This window comes from Aythya fuligula, chromosome 4 (assembly GCF_009819795.1).
Source record: "Aythya fuligula isolate bAytFul2 chromosome 4, bAytFul2.pri, whole genome shotgun sequence".
Classification (NCBI taxonomy): domain Eukaryota; kingdom Metazoa; phylum Chordata; class Aves; order Anseriformes; family Anatidae; genus Aythya; species Aythya fuligula.
The window spans coordinates 15,258,093-15,276,082 of record NC_045562.1 but is presented as its reverse complement, the minus strand read 5'-3'; the positions used below and the strand labels follow the sequence as shown (position 1 = coordinate 15,276,082).

Genomic DNA, 17,990 nt, shown 5'->3' with positions numbered 1-17,990 from the left:
CCCTGTTACAGGAATTCAACCTTATTGACAGAAGAGAGCTTGCACCACTTCAAGAACTGATTGAAAAACTCACCTCTAAGGACAGATAAAAGGAAGAGGATTTTTTCGAAGTCACTTGTTTCTTTAAGCGAGCGTGTGGTATTTGTTTTTTGTTCATTTGTTTTTTAAAAACAAAACCCTGTGCTGTTATTCCTGACAGCCAAGTTCTACTCTCTGCTTTTATTAGGGGAAATCTTTTGTCTGTTAGTGACATGCAGTAAATAGCCTTTTTTTTCTTTTTTTTTTGATAGTTGTTACTCATTGTGGAATTTTAGCAGGTGCTGACTGTTTGTAAAGGAAACATGCTTGGTTGGGGGATTGACTCTGCTGGTGGATGGGTTCTGTATTGTGTCAATGGTAGCCCATTCTCATGAAGTCCCTTAAAGACTTCCTTACATTCTCTAAGTGCCTTGGCAAACTCGCTTCTGAGGTGCAAAGCACATACAATACTGAACATTGCTGGAAACAGAAAATACGAACTAACACCCAAGACACTTACTGATACTTGTTTTAGAAAAAAAGATATATATATACTTACACTAAAAAAGCCATAACTTACTTAAATCAGTGATCTCCAGCTTTTAATACAAATATTTGTCTTATTTTTTTAGAGATTAATATAGAATTTTTCAAAAGTAGATATTTCTTATAAAGAGAAGCGATACGAAGCTCTAGTCGCCAAATCAAAATGATGAAGGAGGTGTCAAAATTACAGAGAAATTGTGGTTAGCAAATACTTACACGTCTGTTGCACTGTTTTTTGCTTTTTGTGGTTACTTTTTTGTAACAGGTGAGTACAATACCACTTTGGGTAGGGCACTTCTGTTAAGTCTCCTAGTGTTTGCCAAATGAACTGTCATTTTGCACAAATACAGTTAGGGAAGATAGTAGCAAAACTACACTGGGGTAATACGAAGAAAATCCTGCCTTTAAAAATAACTAATGGGATGGTGTTTGTAAGTTAGGAATAAAAAGCCCAGCTCCATGGAGGAGCTCTGATGGATAGTGTTTTCTGTAATAGGGAACATAGCTTGAAGGGAAGGTAATTTTGTGAGCCATTTAGGATTTACATTAGCATGACAACATTCTCCCCCATCTAACTGAAATGTGTCCTTCCCCCACCTGTGTTAGTCTCTCTGCCTCTCTAGCCTTCTCTTGTCTCAAACCAGATACAAGAATCGCCTGTGACAAGTTAACTTTTGGGGCTGTTGTACACAATGGCTTGGAAATCTCTGCTGCAACTATATCAGTTGGGTTTTCCATTGCAGAAGCCCATATGACTCTCTTCTCTGGTTCATTTAGGGGTCTTGTCAATGCTGCTGCATTTGGGCTTCAAATAAATATGCATTAGGGTCTGCAGCTTGCTATCCTGTGATATCACTAGTTGCCAGATCTGATACAATAGGTGGTTAAGGTTGGCAGACTTTGCTAGGTTGTGACTTTACTAAAACACTCAGATCTGAGTAATGTGTATGTATCAACTGACCCACGTATACTACTTTGACTCTCAAACCTCAGAAATTTACAGGTAAACTCATGGCAGAAAAGTTGAGCTTTTATTTTGGGCACCTCTGCTTGACTGAAAGCGTTGAGTAAAGGAGAAAATGCTGTGCAGCAGCCTGCAAAATATCTAAGTGGCCATTAGCATGGACAGCTAAGAAGTATTTAAGCACAATAACAAATATATGTTCATTTTGGAGACAAGAATCGTTGATTTTGAGTTAAAATAACGTACTTCAAAATCATCAGAAGCTTATTTTAAGAGCAATATTGTTCCGCAATTGAGTTAAATTACCCTGTCAGCGTGAGAAGCAGTTTAAACTTCTGTTACTTCTGTCTCTCTTTCTTACCAGACTGGAGAACAATTGAGAAGACATAGTACTGAACAAGAAAAATGGCCTTGTGTGCTTTTTTTCACAGCTTTTCATTTAGAAGTGGAAACTTTTCTTCTTCTTGTAGAGTAGTAAAGAGTGGTCGTGCAGTAGTGTTCATAGTGAATTTAGGTTTGGTTACAGTAAAGTTAGATATGGAGACTGCTTGCAAAACACCTGGAGTTTAGCATAGGTAATTCAGACAGCCCTTGGCTTCATTAGAAGCTTTGCTAAAGTTCAAAAAAACATAGAATACATTTTGTCTCCTTTGCAGGTCCAGGTCAATGTCCAGTAGAAGCTGCTTATAAGTTAAGGACAAGGGAAAATTTCACTTTGTTTCAGCTTCTTGTGTCTACACAGGATGAAGACATTTTCCTAATAGGTAACTATCAAGGGGGTTTCTTTACTGTGACTTTTGTTAACTTGAGAATTGGTATTGGATTACATTGATCACAGTCCACGCTGTAAGGATGAAGTAGGTCAAGCTGATGATGCAAAGAGAGCTTTCCCTCAAATGTTTTGACAGACTCCTAGCTTAAAAAAGATAGAGTAGGGACATACCATTTTGCAGCCAGTCACAATATTGACTCTCCCCTGTGTGTACGTGCACATGGGAGGAAAAGAGAGGTGCCCCGTGTCTGTTCTCTCTTCAGTGAGTTGGGGGTCAGAAAAAAATGTGTAAGGTAAAAGAAAACTGAAGGCAAAAGTACATAAGAGAGACAAGCACAATTTCCTTCCCTTTGTCAAGACACCTATGACTGCAGTATTCACCGCAATGCTTTTGTCAGTCTTCCTGTTCAGAGGACATCCCTAGTCTTGACAGGCATCCCCATGAAATTTTGTTGGCCAATGGAAGAGTCAGTCAGTGGTGTAACATCTAAATCCTGCTGTCAGGGGTCGATTAATGTGCTAATAAGAAAGGAGATCCCATAGGCAGAATATCCCATGTATTGGATTGGGCAAGTACCATCCTTTTTAATAGTTGCAAAAAGAGTTCTCCTCCAATGCACCACATTTTTTATTTTATTTTATTTTATTTTATTTTATTTTATTTTATTTTATTTTATTTTATTTTATTTTATTTTATTTTATTTTATTTTATTTTATTTTATTTTATTTTATTTTATTTTATTTTATTTTATTTTATTTTATTTTATTTTATTTTTTGTGCTGTATGGTACATTCAGCGAGGTAGCTAGATAGCTGGGAATGCAGTAGGGACAGTGCATGATTCATGATGTCTTTGCAGCTGCAGAATTGTTTTGAACTTGAGTAGCGTGCCTGACATCTGATCTGGATGCAACTCAGCCTGGTTAGGCTGCTGCAAGCTCTGGGTTGGAGGGCTCTTTTAGTTCAGGACTAAACAATGCAAAAGACTAACATCTTTGCAGAGCTCTGGGGGTGGAGAGCACCCACGTGACTATGCAAAAGCAGCTTAGCTCCTGAATTCGAAGTGCAGTATTTTAAATGGACTTCAGTCATGCAGGAAGCTGAATTTAGAACAGGATCTTGCACACACAGCCTTCTATGCATACTTCTGTCCAAGAAGTGTTTAATGACTGAAACTTCTAAGCTTGAGGGAGATAGGCGTTCAGCTACAGAGGCGTGAAGAGTGCTGCGGATGCAGTTGGAAATTAAAAATCCTATAAACTTGCCAATGAAAACCGCTTTACTGAGTTGAGTCACTACAGCTCAATAGGCTGCATGCATATATTCACTGTGCTGATAAAGCTTACTGGAGCCTTTCAACCAGTGCTAGAGTTTGTGTTATCACATTGCAACAAGACGTGACAGTGGCACAAGTCTGCACCAAGGGGAGATACCCTCTATTAGATTTAAAGCTTTTTTGTTGGTTTGGTGGCATATACAAGAAAGAAACTAAAAAGAAGAATACTTAAAAGCGAGGATTTGCTGTGACTGGTAACCATTGCAGTTGCTCTCCTCATTTTTTGCAGACTTGCACTCTGAAATATTTTTTTTTTCCTTTTTCTTTTTTGAACACCCAATTCTAGAAATTCAGAGGCATTCACTGCAGTTCAGCAAATCAGAATTTGAATGTATTACTTAAAATATTACTCTTACAGGGATAGTGCATTTTTTTGCATTTAGGATTTGACAGTAGAAAACACTTCTACAGAATAGTTTCTAGGCATGTAATAAAAGCTTGGAGATCTTGATTTGCCTGACAACTGTATGAACACATTGTTTAATTATACAACACTTGAAAATAACATTAAAGATAAGCATGCAGTGTTTGGGATTCAATATCCCTATGCTGTTTATATTTGCAGCTTTTAATTATTTTTTCCTTTTTTGCTTCAAAAAGATGTGGGACCAGAAATTCATGTGTGTTTACACTTGTGAAGTAAGGGCACATCAAAATGCTACACAAAAGTTGTCATGTTTTACAAGGCGAATCTGGGTAGAGGGAATATGTTCATAAAATAGTGCATTGGTTGGGGGGTGGCAACCCCCCAAATAAAACCCAGAGAAGTGAACCCTGAACAAATGCGCTGCTTTAGGCCGGTGTTACAAACAGTCTCTGTTACGTGTCATGAGATCTTTGAAACAAAACCTTTCTGCTTTGTGGCCATCGGGAGCAGAAGGTGCCGATGGGGCTAAATCAGGCTGGGGGCCGCCAGTTGTTGCTGAGGCCTTCCAGTCTACTGATGTCCTTAAATTCTGCTGTTCGGGGTGTTCTTCAGCTACCAGCATATTCGACCATGTCAGTGATGTGGGTGGTAACTTCAGGAGGTCATCTACCTCAAGCCGGGATGGGACAAACTGTTAGTTAAGCACGTTTGGCCACCGTTGCCAGTGTTGACACTGTTGAGATGGTGTTGGATATGTTATGCTTGCAGTCGTTCATATTCAAGTCAGGGATACAAGTTAATTTTGCAAATAGAAAAGAAAAATGCCACATTCTGCTGTTGCAGGTAGCTGAATGGTAGGTGAGGGGAGAAAACAGGTTTCAAGGGGCCAACGGCCCGTCTGCAAGCATCAAGTTTCTTTTACTGCTTACTATGCAATGTAGAGCTTTGAACTTTAGCTTTTACTTCAAGCTGCAGAGGATCACTGTCCTTCTTCAGTATTTAGGAGCTGAACACTCTCCCAGTCTCCCTGACACTCACTTAACAGGTAAAGGATACCTATTTGCTGCTATGGACTTTATGTACCTTTCAGATTGTTCCTTTCTGCTTCTTGCCCCCCTTTCTCTTGAACCACAAGACACAGTTTTATTATAAACATATCCTTTTTGGGTAGTTTTTCTTACCAGCCTTTCCCCCCTTCCTACCTGCCAGAGTGCTATATTACTGTATATAAAACACCCCCTTTTAGTTGGACTATTTAAAGAGGTGCAGCATGAATACAGATTCCTTGCTTTACTTTCACTAAAAGATTCACCGTTACTCTGAATCTTATTTCCTTCACTGCTAATTTCAGTTGTTTTTTCCCAAACTGCACTAAAACCACTAGTAGTTTTACGAATGTCTGTTGTCTTTTCCTGGATCTTATAAGATGAGGCTAACATCAGTCATTTTAAGTGTTAAACCTTTCTACTTTCATGCTTTTCTTACAATTTCCTTTTACCAGGTTAAGATTGCAGTCTAGGTAAATACCAGATTACATTTTTGTTTTAGAAACAAATTCCCTGAATTGTTCATAGAATATTGTATTTTTAGGGGAAATTAATTTTTATAGCCACTAAACTATACTCATTATTTTTGTACGTTTGCAACTTCTGACATTTTTCAGAGATATGTCGCAGAGGGAACGCTTATTTACATTGCTGTTTTATTACTTCTGTGTGCTGTAGTCGTGTTGCTTCGTACCACAGAAGCACATACCTTGCTGTGCAATGGGAGAGAAGAATGCAGTAGGAGTGAATGAGGTTTCAATAAAAGGTCATTTCTGAAGGCAAAATATATATATATATATTACAGAAGCAACACTAACCTTTCCTCCTCTTAAAATCTTAATAAAATATGGGAGAAAATATGGTGTAAAATGCAAGACGAGAACCCTTACTGTAAGCTAACTGTGCCAATATCGCTTCAGTTTGTAGTCACTGATTGTTCCTTTAATTTTAAATGACAGCTTTTGATTTACAAAAAGAAAAAAAAAAAAGTTGAATGTCTGAAAATTCGCAACATGTTTATTTGAGAGTTGTAAATAATGTATACAGATCGTTGTCTGTGATGGGACAAAATATTTAAATTCTAGTTTGTTTTGTTTTGTTTTGTTTTTTCAACAAGGAGCTGAAGGCTGTTTATAAGAGGAAAATAAATAGCTTATGTTTGACCACGGTTGTCTCGTTTATTTTTTTTTTTTTGCCCGTCCCCTCAGGGCGCCGCCGCCCCTGAGGCGGGGGCCGGCGCGCGCCAAATTCGAAAGGCGGGCGCGAGCGCGGCGGCGGAAGGGGCGACGGTTATTTCCGTTGCGGCCGTTGGCGGCTCGCGCGGCTGCTGTGCGCGCGCGGCTCCCTCACACAGCGCCTCCCCCTCTACACCCCCCCTCCCTCCCGGTGCCGTCCCCTCATGGCGACTCCCCCCAAGCGCGGGCGGCTGGAGGGCAGGGTGAAGAAGATCGCCGTGGAGGGCAACATCGGTGAGTCGGGGGGCGCCCCGCCGCCTCGGTGGGTGCCCGGGGGCGGCGTAGCCTTTCTCCGGTTCCGTCCCCAGAAGCGGAGTCGCGGCGCGATAGCCAGTCGGGGGATAACGCGAGGAGAACGTCGGCTGCTGGGAACGCTGCGGGGGGGGGTTTGAGGGAAAAAGCGAGCTTCCCGGGATGGTTTTTAATTTGTTCGCCTTTCTAAGGGTTTATTTTTAAAGGGTTATTCTCTCCTGCCTTTCCTATAAAGATTTATTCGTTCCTGACTGAAGCATAAGACACCTGTGTAAATGCAGGCTGTCAGGTTAAACTTGTAGTGTTCAATACCTCCCTCAGCAAACGAGAGAAACCTGTTTAACTGTTGTGAAGAGCAGGAAGTTCCTTCATAATAAGATGCTTTTTTTTTTTTTTTTTTTTTTTTCTCCAAGAGCTGAGCTCAAAATTGAGGGTAGGAGTTGTAAGGAGTAGGTACCAGTTTGCTGACTGGTGCTTACTCCTGTACTGGAGAACCAGCTGCTTGTCATCTCTCAGTTTTAAGTACCTCTTTTAAAATCTGAGCATTTTCTCCATTGGTGGTGGACCTGCATGCTGTATCTTTGAGAAAACATCCCTTCTGCTTTATGTTTCCTCTTCGCTATTTTTTTTTTTTTTTGCCTAAAGTGTAAATTGCAGCAACTTTGAGCCCAAGAGTGGACCACCAAGCAAATGTAACTTTCCAGATAATTGACAGGCTTGCTGTCATTATTGCTTTGATATGAGTGTTGTAAGGGTTTTTAAAACACAAAAAATTGTGCTTCAGTTCCTTGATAATTTGTGGTGCACTATGGTCTCTGAATCATACCTGAATGACGTCAAAATGGTAGGGGACACCCATTTATGATACTTGAAAATAGTTGTTCCCTTGTTAAAGAACAGTAGCCTTTTTGACTACTGTTCTTCCTCAATGCTTTTCTACAGCTGCAGGGAAGTCAACGTTTGTGAATATCCTCAAACAAGCTGATGAAGAATGGGAAGTTGTTCATGAGCCTGTAGCTAGATGGTGCAATGTTCAACAAAATTCGGAAGATGATTGTGAGGTATGATAAACTAAGATGAAACTTTATTTTTCTCAAAACCAGTGAAGTGCTCTTCTAATATGAGAGGTTGTGGTCTTCTGAAAAAAACAGGTATGTTTAGAAAATACATGTGATAGGTATCTCTCTTACTGATTATCATCATAGAACAGTTTGGGTTGGAAGGGACCTTAAAAGCCACCCAATTCTGTTAGATTCCCTGCCGTGGGCAGGGACACCTCCCACCTGACCAAGTTGCCCAAAGCCCCATCCAGGCTGGCCTTGGGCAGTTCCAGGGATGGAGCATCCACAGCTTTTCCGGGCAGCCTGTGCAGTGCCTCACCACCCTCAGAGTAGAGTACAGAATTTCTTCCTAATGTCTGATCTAGACCAACCCTCTTGTAGTTTAAAGCCTTTCCAAAGCAAGAAAACTCCTGAGTCAAGATGAAGATTTGTTAATAAGTGAAAGGTAGAGTGGGAAGATAACAAATGATGCAAAAGCAATCACTGACCTCCTCCCAGAAACAGTCCTGGCAGCCTCTGAGCACCACTACCATGCAAATCAAAGCCTTCCCCTCCTCTTCCTTCAGCTACCTGAGCTAATTGCTGAACGTGACATCTTAAGGCGTGGAATATCACTGGCCTGTCAGAATCCCAACTTCTTGTGCACCCCCAGCCTGCTTGTTGCAGTCAGAGTGGGAAACGAAGAAAGACTTTATGTTTTGCAAGCACGTTGCAGAACATCAGTCTGGGATTAACTGTTCTAGCCTCAAAAACATAATGCATCACACTATGGGCTGTTCTTTGACAACTCTATCGCAGCTGGGTCCAGCACACTTGCATGAAATTTCAAATCCATCATAATCACCCCTTAAGGATAGACTTAGAAATGGCACTTTTCTGCAGTTGCTTTGTCTGGTTTGAAGAAACATGATGTTATATATAACTCCTAGAATTAGTCAGGAAACACACACACACATATATATATATATATATTAAGACAAGACTACTATGTGTTCCAGTTTTGTTCTAGAATTTGAGTTGAGCTCAAACACTAAGTCCAAATACTGAGATATTTTCAAATATCTAGAGATAATGTGGCAAAAAGATTCAGACAGAAGCAATCATATTTGATATACTATGTTTTCTAGTAAAGCTGAGGCACGCAGCTTTCAGTTTTGGTGGCTTTAGTTGCTGCCTCAAGATGTTTGAGCAACGTTCTGTGGGCTGAGGGATATTTTTGGCCTGGAGCCTGTTCTGAACCTCTCAGGTATGATGAGAACATCTTAAGGTGCTGTATCGGTAGCTGTTATAATTGTACTGTAATTACGAAACCGGAATGCATGGAAAAACAAAAATAACTCAACTTCATAATTAAACATAGGCTTGTCAGAGTGAAAGGAGCATGGATTTTTTTCACAATGTTGTTGACTTCTTGCACTGAGAGAATGTTGTTCTTTCATTAAAGTTTGTAAATACTGATCAAAAGTGTTCTGGTTTTTTTTTGTACTTGAGCATTTTGACACTGTAGAGTATTCAGTGCCAGAAGAAATGTTACCTCTCTTTATGCTTTATGTACAAATAGGGTTGAGAGGTAAATGATGCAATTGCAAACCTGAAAGAAAAGCTGGATGGAGTTGTAGTTTAATGTAGTAGAGCAATTCTGTTTTAGCTTAATACTCTACCTTCCCAACTTTTAAAGGCTCACCATATTTATTTAAAAACAGGAGCTGACTACATCACAGAAGAGTGGTGGAAATGTGCTTCGGATGATGTATGACAAACCAGAGAGGTGGTCTTTCACTTTCCAAACGTACGCCTGCCTGAGCAGGATTCGGGCTCAGATCAAATCCCTTGAAGGCAAACTCAGAGAGGCAGAGAATCCTGTGGTCTTCTTTGAACGATCCGTCTACAGTGACAGGTATGTTGGATGTGAAGTCCGTCGAGTGAAGAGCAAAATCCTCCTAAATGCAGCCCAGAAATTAATAACAGGTGGAGCAGGCCTGAGCTTTGTCAATTCCTTCGTCTTAACTTTGATGCAGGAGAATCACAAGGATAGCGTTAAGAGGCTTGTTAGCGTTCTCTCAGTGGTGTTGACAGTGAAATAATTTTACTGAGTTGAGGGTTTATACTTCAGAATAACCTTGAACTCGTAGAAATGAATCATTTAGATGGGAAAAGACCAGTAAGATCATTAAGTCCAGCCATTAGCCTAGCACTGCCAAGTGGTAGCACTACCACTAGACCACATCCCTAAGCACCATACCTACACGTTTCTTGAAGACCTCCAGGGATGGTGACTCAACCGCTTCCCTGGGCAGCCTGTTCCAATGCCTCACAACCCGTTCAGTGAAGACATTTTTCCTAAATACCCAATGGAAACCTTCCCTGGTGCAACTTTAGGACGTTTCTTCCTGTCCTTTCACTTCTTGCTTGGGAGAAGAGTCCGACCCCCACCTCACTACAGTCTTCTTTGAGGTACTAGTGGTAGTTGTAGAGAAACATAAGGTCACCCCCAAGCATCGATAAACTGTTTGTAGTTTCTTACTCTTTCTGGGTATTTTTTTTATGGTTTGTGCATGCACATTTCCTTTTAATTAAAAGGGGAGTAGGCAACAAGAAGAACAAAGCAGTTTCTTTGTTGCTTGCTCTTGTTTTCTTCTGTGCTTCATGCAAAGGGTCTAGCTGTTCTATATTGCTGTACCTCTCGGTGTGTAGTTGCAGAAGGTTAGATTTGATCACTGAATTCCATCACAGAATCCTTACTCCTTGTTTGCTGCATTCTAATAGATTGTAAATAAATTTCCACAGTGTTTCAGTGGCTTGTAAATTACTCCTGAACAGATACCTGAGCTTCAATTTTTACTGTTCCTTGTGGATGCTCCTGGAATAGACAGAAGTACAGAATGAGAAAACCAGCTGTTTATTTCCTGTCCAAATATTCATGAAAGTTACACAGTTACTATGTTGCTTCTTTTCCTAGTTGCTGCCCAGTAGTTTGGGCAAAGTACTTGATAACTGTATACAAGCTTAGTTTTGTTTACAGAACTGTTTTGTGTTCACAGATATATCTTTGCAGCTAATTTATATGAGTCTGATTGCATGAATGAAACAGAATGGACTATTTACCAAGACTGGCATGACTGGATGAATAAGCAGTTCGGTCAAAGCCTAGCGCTGGATGGGATCATTTATCTCAGAGCCACTCCTGAGGTAAGGAGTAAACAATTATGACAACAGAGAAAATGAGTACCTGTTCTGTGCCTTGCTGTTAAAATGTGGTCTTTGTATGTACTCCCATGGATTTTTTTTTCTGCTAAAAATGCAGGTTTTAACTATGATTTTAGGACTTCATGACTGAAGAATAATGTACTTGTAAGGAACTCTACTAAGGTCATGGTTCTGTGTCATTACATCTCACTATTTCTTTGTTTTACGGATGGTTTTGAATGTCTAAGACAAGAAAACAGTTGAAAAACTTGCCTTGAATGTAATCTTTTCAAAATACTGAGCTATTCTTAACCTTCACCATAAGAATCCTAATGATTAGAGTTCAATTTAGATTGTAGTATTCCCCCAGAGACTGTAATACTTGAGTTATTACTAATACCGTCTGGAAGTACTTAACATAAGAATGTTCTTTCAGATGTAGCCTGTGTATTTGTAAATAAAATGTGAAGATAATGTTTTTCTAATTATAAAAGCAGATTGTTTATATGATGAGCAAACCAGAAACTACTACTACTGGTAATAAAATAAGTGAAAAGTGCAAAATTAGCTATAGGATCTTTGGTGTGACAGAATAATTTATAGTTAATGCCTCAGAGGATATGGGGTGTGTGTTTGTGAAGCCCTTTCACCTGGAGCGATGGAGCTAAGCCAGATGAATGCATTTGGTTGATGCAGTGCTTCAGCACAACGCTTTGATGTCTGGGTGTGCAATGTATTTTAAAATAAGGTAACAACATTAATATCACTCTTGAGTATGAAAGTTGCATAAGAGGATAAAAAATAAGAAGAGTTTTAAAAGGTTCCAATTGAAGTAACTAACTGACTTGTAGGTCACTTCCATGCTTCTCTACTTTGATCTTTTGTTTTTGTGCTTAACAACTCAGTAATGTAACATGCTAGATAGAGTTTCTGTGAGGGCTTTTTTCCTAGGCTTATTGTCAAGGGATTTTTTTCCTCCTTTACTTTGAGAATGTATACTTACAAAATTAAGCAGTTTTAAAGAATTGTGATCATCTCATACTGGAGGCGTTGGATGTGTTCAGGACTGAAACCGAGTATGGCATTCAAAAACAGAGCTCTTTAGACCCAGAAGTACATAAGGAGATTTTGAAATGACAGTCCGTAATGTTGTAAGGGTGCTTCTATTCTCTTTCCATGCAATACACCGGTCCCCATGTTCTTTTAATAAAAAAGCCTATTTGAGACATGCCTTGTAGCGGAGAAACAATGCAATAAATTTCCGTGAGTCCTTCTTTGATTTTGAAGATAGTCAGTAGGCTCCATCAGCTGGAAATGGAGCAATGTTTCCGTGTTTCCTAAGATAGGAAGCAAGTTGAACATTCATTTTTGACATATTTTGCACAGTAAAAAGGGTTGTCGGGGGGGGGGAAACAAACAAACAAACAAATCCAAAAATACTCAGCAAACTAGACTTACTCTGTATGTCTGCAAAAACAACCAATCTTTTCTCTTTTCTCTTTTCAATTTTGCATTTAGAAATGCTTAAATAGGATTTACTTGCGTGGAAGAGATGAAGAACAAGAAATTCCCATCGAATATCTGGAGAAGCTTCACTACAAGCATGAAAGCTGGCTTCAGCATAGGACACTGCGGTAAGATCTGTTTAACGATTACTTTAGGTTGGATAAATGCTCTAAGAACGTTCTATAATGCTTTTTCTACCATTGAAACTTCAGCTTTTCCTTTGATATATCAAGTCGAACCCCAGGAATCTATTTATCTATACATCCTTAGTGGTATTGACTTTATGACGTGTTAATGATTGCTAGGATATGCAATGTGCTTTCAGCTCTTTTCACATAGAGCTCTGCAGAGCAGATGGTTCAGCTGAACTCATTCTAATAAATGGCTGAATTGATCGTTGGGTGCTGGGGGAGCAGTGTGTTCAAGGATCAATAATGTATCCTAGGAGCTACACTGTCAATGTAAGCTTTTTTGTTTATATTCAGAATTCATGGCTGTGATTTAAATGTGCAGCTCTTTTCATGGGTTTCTTAATAACAAAAACCAATGGATACATGCTTTTTTGCAGCTACTAATATTTTCTTTGTTTCTATTCCCATGCAGAACGGATTTTGAATATCTACAGGAAATACCTATCTTAACATTAGATGTTAATGAAGACTTCAAAGGCAAAAAGGACAGATATGATCACATGACTGAAAAGGTAAAAAATCTTGTGAACAGAACAAAATGATCATTTAGATTAATTGACAACCTGTCAAAATGATTTTAAGATGATACTTGCATCAAAAAGCGTGCTGTTCTTCGAAGTAAGACTGATCTTCAAAATTGTGCCTCTTGATGTAACTTCTGACCTAAGTTTTCGAGTTTTTTTTTTTTTTTTTTTTTAAAAAAAAGTAAAAAATTAAAAAGGAAACATACTAGGCTTATTTGAGAAAACTTTGACAATTAGTTTTGTTTGCAAATATAATGCCGACTTTAAACCCTCAAATGTTTAAAGGAACTGTTATTTGCTGTGTCATGCTTATAACATCATGCAGCTGTCCTAAGAAATGTGATGGAAGTGTGAGAGGATGAGAAAGGCTAGCTGATGAGAGGAAGAAAGAGAGAGGCTACACAGGTCAGATGTTTGGATTAGTCTTCCCTGTAATATGTGTGAAGAAGTCTAACCTAGAGTGCCAGTCAGTGGAAGAAGGTGGTTCCAGGTGCTGTGAAAACAGAGTACAAAACCATTAAAACAGACAGCGGAAGGATGAGTTTACTGAATCTGCAGCTGAGTTTTGATGCAAAGCAGTGAGTCAATGGAAAAATACTTTAGGTTTTGTAGATTTTTCTAACTAAATGAAAGAGTAAGGCTCTCCTTCTGTCTTCTGGTAAGTCTGCTACAATAAGGGACTATGTAATATGGCTAATGTAAAGAGACTCTCTAAAAATAATATATTATGTAATCATCCTTCTAAAATATTTACAGCATGGGGTTTGTTCAGTATCTGAACCTGCCTTATAGCCTGCTGCAATACTGCTTAGTTGGGATCACGTTTGCTAAATTGGCAGTATCATTAAAGCTTTTCCTTTCAGTTGTATTTGATAGTGTTATTCAAAATCCTTCTCAAAAGCAGTGATCTTAACATGCAGGGAGTACTCTTCAAATATAGCTTCTTATTTTAATTGAGAAGTAATGCAGAATCTAAATCAGAATTAGTCTTTTATTTGAAGGCATGGAAAAAAAAATACTGGTATGAAAGGAATTCAAGCTGAGATTTTTGTTTGCATTGAGAAAATCTAAATCTTAGCACCAACTGGTGTAACACACACAAATGTTAATTACTCAAGTGTTTGGTAGCTGAATCATGATGGGATTCAGCTTAGGACAACCTTATGTCTTTGAGTAGTTGCAACGAGTTCCAGGCCTTAGCGATGTTAAGTGCACGCTTTTCCTTTCTTTGGCAATTGCTTGTTTACCCTCAAGGAAAGCGGTTCTGTCCTTTAGAATCAGTTTAGCCACTGAGAAGTGGAACTGTTCACCTGATTAAAACCAGCATTCATCATATTTGCCTCTTTAAATCTTGTCAGTTGGTGGAAAGACCGATCATCCTGGCTCTAGAATTGATTTTCTTTCTGTCTGCACCAAGAGTGAAGACCAGGCTCGGGCCTGGTAGGGATTAAGATAAGTAGGGATTTCAGTGGAGTTTTCTCCTGCGTAGCTGTGATGCTACCTGCGAACAACCTAAGCCCTGTGTTGGCCTTATTTTTTGGGATTTCCCAGGTGATGAAACTGCTACACTCTTCTTGAGGCTGGGTTCTTTGGCCTTTAATATGTGCTTATGGCTGGTGTTGATTCAAAACTCACACGTTTCCTGCTTGCCTCTATTGTAATGCTCGCTTTCAAAGATCAGTCCTAAAACCAGTGCCTAAATCATTTTTATAAATTTCCTCATGCAGCATTGTTGTTGCTAATTTCTAAAATGGATGATGGCTGTCTTATGATTACCATTACTCTGGCTAGAATGCTCGGTTCCCTTCACTACATGAAAGGATTTGACTTCTTTATTTCTGCTTCCTTGAACCCTGAAATAGGAAAGGAATGGTCATGATATGAGAATGTGATCCAAGATCTGTTTCCATTTCACATCAGGAATTTAGACAAAACATTTACAGATGTGCCCCCTGTATGAGAGCTTCTGCCAATGGAATAACACCGTGCTCTCTAGTGAATTGTGCATATTTTTCTATGCAGTAGTCTAGCCTGAGTGGAGGGAGAGGAAAACTCTCCTAGTTCTGATTGTATCACAGTGTAGTTGCTAGGATGATCTGGAATCCTTTTGAAAGAGAGGAGTTTTGTCCCTAGATGCTGGATTCCTTGGGTCCTGTAATGATTTTAAATATTTTAAAGAAGGGGTCCTGTAATATTTTAAATATTTTAGAGAAGGTTGCCTGGGCCTCACTGCCACCTCTTCCTACCTCTGTGCTTTAAAGGAATTTCCTCTTGGGGAGAGGGAGTGGCAGGCGCACAACAAAAAGGCTGCATACCTATGATAAGAGCATTCTCAGTCTTTGGTAGTGACCTGAATTGAGGATGTTGTCGAAAGGGATTGCACCTTAAAGCATGGTGCTGCTCTGCTGCTTGGCACACTGCCTCTTTTGAAGTCATTTCTCGTGCAATTGTAAGGATTATTTGAAGTGCTGTACTGGGTCTTGGTGCTCTAAGTAGAACATGTAGACCTCTGGGTTCTAGGTACCGTTCTGTGGGCCAGAACTTCAGTATTAATTTTCAGGTAGCATTTGATCCGTTCTTCAACCACAGGACATGGAGTTTAACAGTACCTGGAATATTTATGGCATTGTCCTACAGTATCAGATCTCTTTGAAGGACTGTGGTTTTGCTAGGTGGTGTTTTATTATTTATTTGCCAACCTCAAATTATGAGGAACCCATTAAATGGATTAAAGGGGCATTGGGCTCTTCATTGACATAAAATATGAACAGTGTTGTGGTACTGGGTGTGGCCTGATGTCTTCCAAATGACAGATTTTTTTGAGGTGGTCATTATCTTCCTTGTGGTTAGGTTAGACCTGCTTTTAAAGGAATTCATTTGTGATGTAGGGTTGTAGTTTAGGAGCGTGGGAGGAACAAACGTCATTCCAACGCATTGCTCTTCGTACCTGCTAAATTACAGGCACTGTGGGTGCAAAAAAGTTCTTAGTGGACAAGAAATGGCATGGACAACCCTATTTATTTTTCCCAGTTCCTGTGTCCTGTAGTACGGCATAAAGCAATGGAGAGGTAAATGTAGTTTCTGTGTATTTGTGTTGATAAATTCTTTCTTCGTTGACAGTATGTGTTTCTTTTTGCAGGTGAAGGAATTTTTGAGCACATTATAATCCTCTTTGAAGCACAGACGGAGCCAAACTGTTCCAAACATCTGTGTGATCAAAGTCTGAAGTACATTTTCTGCTTTTATAGAAGGCCTCTGGAGAGGCAGGACTCAACCCTGTTGATTTAATTGTGAGGAACAAACAAACTCTGTGAATAGAGAAATTATTAAATAAATCGCTAGGTCTGTTGAGCATTATACAAAGTAATACGGACAAATTCTGAAGATACTAGCATTCTGCAAGTTCCTGAATATTCTGCCTGTTTCTGATCAGATGAATAACTTCTTCTGGAGTATTTTATAGCATTTTTAAATTTATTTTATGACCAGTAGCTATTTAATTTTCAGGGAAGTAGTGTTTTTTCTTAGCTCTCTCATGAAGTTTTCTGGTGGAGTTGACTTGTTACTGGTGTCTTACTGTTCAGAGGAAGAAAACATAAATGCTTACGCTGGTGAGGAAATTTTAATATATCTAGGAGTTTTATATTTACAAGATATACGAAAAGTCATCTGACAGTTTTGATAGGTGAAGTTGTTTTCAGAATACACTGAATTGAAACAAATCCAGATGTCGCAAACTCTGGAGATACCTTCTTAGTTTTTAACCTGTTTATATTGTGCACTGCAAGATAGAACATTAAGAGGCTTTCATTTCTCTAGCATGTGTTGTGTTGTTTTGTTTTTTTTTGTTTTTTTTTTTTACCCTGAACTCTCTGTAACACAGCTGGTTTTGGCTGTTTTTAAGTTCCTTTTTTCCTGTAGAGAAGTGTGTTTGTTTGATAGGTACTGTAAAGGGAAGAAGAAAATCTTGCAAATGATGTTCAGCTCTAAATGACATGTTTCTAAACGTTTACTTAGCTATGTTTTGGATGTCAGAGGCAGCTTCCTGCTGTTGTTAGAGCTTCTTCGTTTGTTAACTGAGCCTTCTGGGTGTTCATATGTAATACTGCAATAGTTGGAGTAGGCTGTCCTTAACCATCACCTTGTAGTAAGAAGGGGAGAACTCTGTGGAGTAGCTGCTGTTTTAGTGCATTTCGTTCCGTTATCGGAGCCACTTTTGTTTCAGGTGCAGAAAATATAAACTCTACAGGGTGCATGTCTTTACGTACTGTTTTATGTGCTGTTTTGTTCAGCTTTAAGCACTTCTGAATGATTGCACAGTTGGCTTTTGAATGCAAAAATTCCATTGTAAAGTATTTTATTGTCTACTATGGTGTCTGTGTAACTTGCTAATTTGAGATGAAATTTCCTCATTTGTTACTGGAATTGTGCTGGTGTTCTCTAGCATTGACTGAAATAAAAATGGTTGGAAAGACTTCTTTGATGCTTAGTATTGTTAGCTCCCTTGTCTTGTAAGACAAATAATGTAGATCATTGGTTTGTGATATTGGTGCAACGGATGAATTTAAGATGATATATCCTTGGAGTGTTTGAAGTATGTGTTAACTAATATTTCTGATGCACTGAGATGCGTCAGATGTCACTAGCTTCAGTTTCTTTCATATATGGGTATTGCCTTTACAGGATAGAGACAAAGGATTATATAAAATATATCTGTAACTTCCTGATCAGTAGGAGTGTTTTATGTAATACTTGTGTTACAGTGGAATATAGCAGTATTATGGTAGAACTACTTGTTTTGGACTTCCAGATTGCCTAGTAAAAGGAAGGATTAAGATCATAGCTCCAGAAATGAAGTGAATGAGGTGGATGAAGATTTAGTTTAGATTTATGTAAAGCACAGCAGAACCTTTAAAGAATTCTTGGCAACAGTCAGAACAGTAACAACTTATTTTGACTGACTGTGCAATTATTCCTACTGTTTCA

General features: G+C 39.1%; 2 protein-coding genes across 2 annotated transcripts in view; both read left to right on the top strand.

The window, feature by feature from the left end:
• Nucleotides 1–2,968, top strand: part of MOB1B (MOB kinase activator 1B) — a 35,697-nt gene extending 32,729 nt beyond the window's left edge. The window contains exon 6 of the mRNA XM_032187077.1: nt 12–2,968. Within this exon, the coding sequence (XP_032042968.1) occupies nt 12–89 (78 nt within the window). The 3' untranslated portion in view covers nt 90–2,968. The remainder of the gene's footprint in view (nt 1–11) is intronic.
• A 3,405-nt stretch (nt 2,969–6,373) lies between these two features.
• Nucleotides 6,374–16,866, top strand: DCK (deoxycytidine kinase). Its single transcript, XM_032187406.1, has 7 exons — nt 6,374–6,518; nt 7,479–7,597; nt 9,301–9,494; nt 10,639–10,786; nt 12,302–12,417; nt 12,893–12,992; nt 16,144–16,866. Exons 1-7 carry the CDS (start codon nt 6,449–6,451, stop codon nt 16,168–16,170), a joined length of 774 nt encoding a protein of 257 aa, XP_032043297.1. The 5' UTR covers nt 6,374–6,448; the 3' UTR covers nt 16,171–16,866.
• Nucleotides 16,867–17,990: the final 1,124 nt, after the last annotated feature.

Bases quoted from the DNA above. Each gene is read 5' to 3' on its own strand.
- DCK (XM_032187406.1), top strand. From the start codon at position 6,449: ATGGCGACTCCCCCCAAGCGCGGGCGGCTGGAGGGCAGGGTGAAGAAG. The intron at 6,519-7,478 runs GTGAGTCGGGGG...GCTTTTCTACAG, and splicing joins CGCCGTGGAGGGCAACATCG to CTGCAGGGAAGTCAACGTTT. The intron at 12,993-16,143 runs GTAAAAAATCTT...TTCTTTTTGCAG, and splicing joins ATGATCACATGACTGAAAAG to GTGAAGGAATTTTTGAGCAC.